At 42.0% G+C, this 7,325-nt stretch overlaps 1 protein-coding gene across 1 annotated transcript in view; it reads right to left on the minus strand.

The window, feature by feature from the left end:
- Positions 1 to 6,980: 6,980 nt before the first annotated feature.
- Positions 6,981 to 7,325, minus strand: part of pax8 (paired box 8) — a gene marked incomplete at both ends in the record, with an annotated part of 13,174 nt that continues 12,829 nt past the window's right edge. The window contains one exon of the mRNA XM_080420251.1: positions 6,981 to 7,051. Within this exon, the coding sequence (XP_080276377.1) occupies positions 6,981 to 7,051 (71 nt within the window). The remainder of the gene's footprint in view (positions 7,052 to 7,325) is intronic.

Here is a 7,325-nt window from a genome sequence, read left to right on the forward strand (position 1 = left end):
TAAGTGGTAGAAGTGACGTTTTACAAATATCTCAACGAAAGATAAGATAAGATCTTTATTGATTCTGGGGGGAAAGTCAGTCGCTAAAGGCAGCACAGCAGCTAAGATACAGTTACAAGGTAAGAAAAGTATGGTAGATACAGCTGGGTAAAAGACACCACGCACAAAATAACACCATCAATAATGAACACTGTACACCCTCAACAGTGCTTTCATTGTGCAGGACAAAAGAAATGATAAGAGAATGCACAGTAAGTGTGTCCTTAGTCCTTACTGTAATGAACTGATGTTACTTCCAAGCAATTAGTCTACTGAACGAGCGGAGCGACCATCATTGTGCGTCATTATACATCTTCATAGCTGTCGCAATGACATCTTAGCACAAGAGACAAAGACAACAATGTACATTTAACAATATAATTCCCCCCCTTTCTCCTAGATTACATTCACTGGTGTTGTTTTCTGAAGGCCAGACTTTAAAATAACACGTTTTTATTGTACTTACCAAGCAGACCCAGTAACAACATGAATAACTCTTTAGATTTCATAGCCATGCTTTCATGGCCTGTGCAAATGTTGTCTTTTGTACCGAAGGAGTCTCTCATTGCAGGAGTTAAGGTAAAGTCACTGGCTTAAGGGCATTTCAACGCATGACCTAACTTTGCCCTCTGCTCTTCTACACTCTCCTGGCTCCAACAATACAACCTGGGAAGGGACTCAATGGCTTTTAAGATGCAGGAGTTGTACACAAACATAAGGATACTGGACCTTGAAGGCATTCCACATAGGTTAAATCTACGAAGTTATTTTTAAAGGGCCATGAAACTCTATAGGCTGATTTTGTGTGTAAAAACTGCTGTCAATGCTTGCACATTGACACACCGTCACACACCTAAATCTAACACACACACGATTATTAATTTCATTCACTGCAGCTGCATTGCCTACATCACAATGTACTATAAGGTCAGACTGCCATGTTTTTACCTTTCTGTTATTAACCTGTACAGGAAAACAAACCCCAAAATTGGCATAGGGTTCTCCTCGAATTTTGTCTGTAATTTTGCTCTTTTAAATGTAAATGGTCATTCAACAAATAAATAAGTTATGTATGTGTAATGGCAGAATCTCAATGCACTTTGATGGTAAGATGTAGTATACTATAATCCTCAATCTACACTGTGCAATTTGGAGATAAAGCAGTATTCTTTCAAAGGGTCAGTGTGATAGTGAATGACCTCTCTGTCAATGGAGTGTTTGACTAGGCAGTCACCAGCTCGCAGAGGTCAACCTACTCCCTCAGGGCAGTACCTGATACCTGGCTGATTTTATCCAGGTGTGTGTGTGTGTGTGTGTGTGTGTGTGTGTGTGTGTGTGTGTGTGTGTGTGTGTGTGTGTGTGTGTGTGTGTGTGTGTGTGTGTGTGTGTGTGTGTGTGTGTGTGTGTGTGTGTGTGTGTGTGTGTGTGTGTGTGTGTGTGTGTGTGTGTGTGTCGGTCGCAGATCCGGATGTTGTGTGCTTTGAAAGGTGCGTTTCTCTTGATGTCTTCGAGTCAATACTGACTTCCTGCCCTTAAGGCTGGTCCCCCCCCACCTACAGTTTCTATCCAAAACATTCTCTGTTTGACTGGCACGTTTGTTTCAGATCCATTATGGCTAATGCCTGATTTAAACTTATACCTGGTCGAAAACAAGTATAACTACATGCTCACAACGTTGTGAGCTAGTAGGTTGACTAGTTCCAGTGCACGACAACAGTGTGCAACCATCTATATATCAGACTTACATGTAAAGGTGGGTGTCACGATCTGTGTAATGTTCTGTCTCCCTGTTGTGTTTTCCTGTGTTTCTTGTTTTACTTTTCAGTCGTGTCTCTTTAATTTTGTAGTAATGTGTCTTCCTTGTTTGTTAGTTTTAGTTAGGGTTTTACTTTACACTTTTTACACCTGTACTTTGATGTTTAGTCCTAATGTTTCCTGTATTCTCTAGTAGCTGTTTCCTGTATTGTCTCCAGTCCTGTCATTAGCAAATGTTGCACCTGTGTCCTGTTAGTCTTTTAGCCTATCCCAGTGTTCATTACCTATTGTGCTCACCCGCCTTCTGTGTATTTATACCCCCTGTTCCAAGTGGCCATGCCAGTTTGTTGCGTATGTCACTATTGGCAAGTTACTTGCTCCTTCTGTACTCCTGGTTAGGCTCCTAGTGTGTTCTTAGTACTTTTATCTCCCAGTGTACTTTGATATTCCTTGTGTTCTGCTTGTGTTCCTGATTGTGAATGTTCCTGGGCTGGACATCTGTTATTTTTGTAAATAAACCTCCTGAAATTGGACTGCTCTGCCTCTACGCCTCTTTGGTTTGAGTCCTACCATCTTGACTCACTTCGTGACAGTGGGGATATTAAATTGTCTTGATTTCAATATTTCCACATAGTAGAAGATACAGTATGTTTTATGGTTTGTTTGTGGTATAATCCACCAATAATGGAAAAGTAAAACCATAATAAACTTTATGGGGCTAAAGTAGTCATAACAATAAAGTCCCCACTCCTTTGCAGTATTTTTTGTTATTGTATACTTGCACATAATGTGAAATTTGTCCTCTGCATTTACCATCCTAACTTTTAAGAGCAGTGAGCACTATTAACACAGCAGTCTGGGGGCCGTTATGGGAGGAGTGAAGTGACACTTTGACACAAACCAGGGCAGAGGCGCAAACCCGGGACCTTCTGTTCCCAGACGGCCTCTTTACCCACTCGGCTATGGCCGCCGTGCCATGCACTATTAATGACATGGACACTATTGCTGTGAAAATGTCATCATAGCAGTATAATGAGCTCATTCTGAATGGTTTCCAAGATGTTTGTTCACGTTCAGAGAAGGAACCAAAGAGACAGGGTGGGTTTTATGTGGGGAAAAAACCAAACATCAGTCACCCACATCGCACCATTCAAATCAATTAATGAAGGTGCTGTGTTCAGTCACAGTGTTTTGTTTTTTTTACTGGTCCACAATAGGCTGAACTGCTAGGGCAGACATGGGTGCCCCAGCAGTGCTGCCATTCACAATTTGTGTCCCACTGTCCCTATTATGGGCATGTCATGTAGATGAAATCTTTCAAAAAATGTCTACAATATTTCCAGTCTTTCAAAATCTTTCAAAAATAAAAAAAAATAGCAACTTGCAAATTCACAACACGCCATGCATTGTGAGCTTGTAGATTGTCTGAGTCTGCACTGGTCGGACAATGTCTCGGGCTCGGAGATAAGTAGTGAAGTTTCCGGATGACGTGGCACAGGACAACCCTGATCCGTCATTCCGCTGATTGCCACACACTTCGCAACTGCCTTTTTGGCAGCAATTTCACCAGGGGGGCCCCTGGCCCCCCCAGTCCTCTCTGAATCTGTCCCTGTAATGCTTCTTGCACACATGACCCTCTTTCAAAGGCACAGTTATACACCATATAGTCACGCACACACACACACACACACACACACACACACACACACACACACACACACACACACACACACACACACACACACACACACACACACACACGCTCGCTCACATTCATGCACTAGTACATATGCGACATGTACATGAATCCACAAACGCACCATGTCAATGTGTGCACCGCTGCACGTGCTCACGCACACGCACACGCACACGCACACGCACACGCACACAAGCTAAATGTAGTAACCCTGTGTCCTCTCTCCTCTCTCCAGCCTGCTGGCTTTTGTCTCTCCTCAGCTGTTACGGACGGGTGCTTGTATTGTGCTGTTGGGCTCATTACTAGACTAGCACTGTGGCCCAAAACCTCATGGCTAATAGGCCCACAGTCATCCACAGCAAGGAAATACAGTTTGGTGTAGAGAGAGAGAGAGAGAGAGAGAGAGAGAGAGAGAGAGAGAGACACACACACACACACACACACACACACACACACACACACACACACACACACACACACACACACACACACACACACACACACAGAGGGAGGCTGGAGGGAGAGAGAGGAGACAGGAGAGAGAACAGGAGGTGTGTGTGTGCGTGCGTGCGTGCGTGTGAGAGAGAGAGAGAGTAAGAGAGACTGACAGACAGACAGACAAAGAGACAGTGGGAGACAGAAAGAGAGAGAGAGAAAGGGACAGAGAGATGTGTGATATTTCTGTTTGCGTCAGTATAATTTATTTTCTTTTTTCCATGGGTGTGTTAATGTTTAACAGTTGCTGTCATTATTTCTTTGGCATTACATCAGCTGGCTCTCTGCATAGCTCTACATATTTCTGCTATAGGGAGGGGACGGGCACTCATTTAGCCTCAGTTAAAACAGAGTGCACATCCACTTAAAAGCTCCCCTGTGGATGCGTACATGTGAATGTATGGATGTGTGTTTCTCTGCATGCCTGCGCAAGGGACTGGAAAGAAATGAGTGTGTTCAGCCAGTTGATGGGCAGTTTGAAGTGAGGCATTCCACTCAAACAACAAAGGGACAGGGTGCAGGCAGCTATTGTTAAAAGTTTACAGGACACTACACAATGCATACAGTTGTGTAGATTCAAATGTCTTTTTGAACAGAGGGGTGCAAGGAGGCGAACACTGGATGATGGTAAAAAGCAGAGGGCAAAGGCACCGGAAAGAAAAGCTGTGCATACTGTAAATAGAAATGTGTCACTATTAATCCTAATCAGGAGATGAATAGCTTATACTGCATCAACTGCATCCCATTAATAGCCAGTTTATCATTGATATTGAGTAGTTCAAGTCATTTTCACAGACAATAGCCTAATATAATTTGATGTAAGACTTGTTTTATCAGGTTTGAAGGTTTCGTTGGTGGTGAATTAGGCCATGAAGCAAAGAGAACATGGCTGGCTGAAAATTAGCCTAACCTACTGCAGCAGTACAGTGGACTAATGAAAGGATCGCCAATGCCCCCATGTGTGCCCACACAAAAATGACACCGTTTTTCTCTGTTCATGTTTACACGTTAAAATCGCTTAATTCAATTAAAAAACATATTGAAGTGCATATATAATTATATATATTTATGTGTGGGGGGGAAAAACACATTTAAGCCAAAGCTTTTAGGCTAATGGAATTCAAATAAAAGCAACAAATTAAAGTGTTTTTAGGCTCCCAATATAACAACAAAACATTGATTTTGATATTCTATAGCTTTCTGATGGGCTGAGTAAGCTTATTCTGTTACGCTCGCCCCTACCCGTCACAGAGAGCCGAGCCTATCCATCATGTCCCGCCTGGCTGTTATGGTGGTGGCTCCAGGTGGGGCCATGGCACCGCCGAACCGTGGCCTCGTTAACGCGGTATAATAATGAGGCCGCAAGAATAATTGCAAATAAAACTACATGATGCAGAAAATAAAAAACGAAATTAAACAGATGCGCGTGCTTTCAGGATCATTGCTTTCGTCCTCTTAAATTGCTGAGTTGCAGAAAAAAATTAACATTATAGACAGATTTGCAGGTGACTGCTAAAATGCAGCCAAAACTGCATATAATAATAATAATAATAATAATAATAATGTGTTACAACAGTATGGGACATTTCCCCTCAAATTATATATAAAGATTTTATGCAGCCATATAAAAAAGACAAATGAAAGGAATAACGTGTCATGCTTTAATTAAAATAATTCCTTAGAAATTCCATATTTACATATTTAATAATATTAACAACAGTGTCAGAAAAAATAGTCACGGATCTTACCAAACATCAGCATGACAACAAACTTCAAATTTCATCAAAGCCAAAGAAACATGTTTCAAGCATAGTTTTTCAGTAGATAAATCACCACCCCACACCCACCCTTCTTATTCTTGGAACCAAATTGCATCACATCCCCAATAATAGTTCATTATTTACAATATACATATTATCAAACATATACATCAGTTTTGGACAGAATTTTGAAGTTTGATTTGATCTGTGTCACATGAAACTACAGTCATCAGTTAAAAATGTTAAAGCAAAGTCCATCACTGCCATCTGAATTTACACCATGATATAAAACGAGCATAATTATCAAGCAGACATAAATTACAAAAAACAAAGGGATATGTGATGGTGGGACAGAACCTCTTATAAAAAAGTATTGTAAACAAAAACAGACATGGTACAATAAAACACATTGCATATCACCAGTCATTCATTTCAGTTGATATTGGACCATGTTGCAGATGTGACAGAAAGGAGTTCTTTGGCAAAACAGCATTGGAGCTATAATGACAATATGTACTACTGCAAGATTAATCCTTGCCTGGAATCAGCTCCTTGGATGAGTTCAGTTGGGAGTTGCGTAAATGTTCATGAGTCAAACGTTACCATGGGAAATGGCATCATCAATGGCAAATAGATAACTTATTAATTAGCCATGACTTAGGTGAAAAGCCGTATTTATACTTTTTCGTATGACGGTGTCAAGTCCCGGAAAGAACTTATCTACAACCTCATACAGTATAGATGTAGATCTGCTGTTTTCACCTGTGTGACACCGTTGCACGGCAAAATATTAATCAGACTTGATGGTCCATATAAGCTAGTTCCTTAGCAGTGTAAAATTGACATCCATTCTCCACTTTCATGCCTTGGTCCGCAGTTGGAAGTGATAGTTGCAATGATATTCATGAGTATGTACTCTTGGTCCATATCATATCAGTCTGTTAATCCACTGGTGCTCAACGTCGGGTCCGGGGACCACCAGGGATTCCAAATGGACCCCTTACGGGTCTGTGACTCCGAAAGTGTACAAGTGGAACCAAATGGACCCTTACAGGTCCATTTGGTTCCATATGTACACGCTCAGAGTTCAATCAACACTGAGAATTGTACAGTGTAGATTGGGGTCCCAAAGAAAAGAAATCCAGTGTTACAGACCTGTAAGGGTCCATTCGGACCCCTGGTGGGCCCTGGACCAGACATTGAGAAACAATGTTTCAATCAACGCACCATATGAACTAGAGGTGGTCATAGGCAGCCGTGGAGGGGGGAGCTGTACGAGAGGCTGAGCTGTAGTAATAGGGTGAACCTGTAGGGGGAGACAGAGATACGAAGTGTCAGCACTAATGGTTGGATCACTGGATGTTTCTCCAGCTTGTGACATTGATGGAACATCAGACACTCTTTATCCTGCTTATGCGGCACAGTGGCAGATGGTTGTTCTGGAAACCTGACTGACTTGGATCGCTTGTCCTACGACTGGAATCAGACTGCACACGTGCACGCACGCACTCATTCACACACACACACACACACACACACACACACACACACACACACACACACACACACACACACACACA

The sequence above is a fragment of the Gymnoscopelus braueri genome (genome assembly GCF_963280865.1).
Source record: "Gymnoscopelus braueri genome assembly, chromosome: 22".
NCBI classification, from domain to species: Eukaryota; Metazoa; Chordata; class Actinopteri; order Myctophiformes; family Myctophidae; genus Gymnoscopelus; species Gymnoscopelus braueri.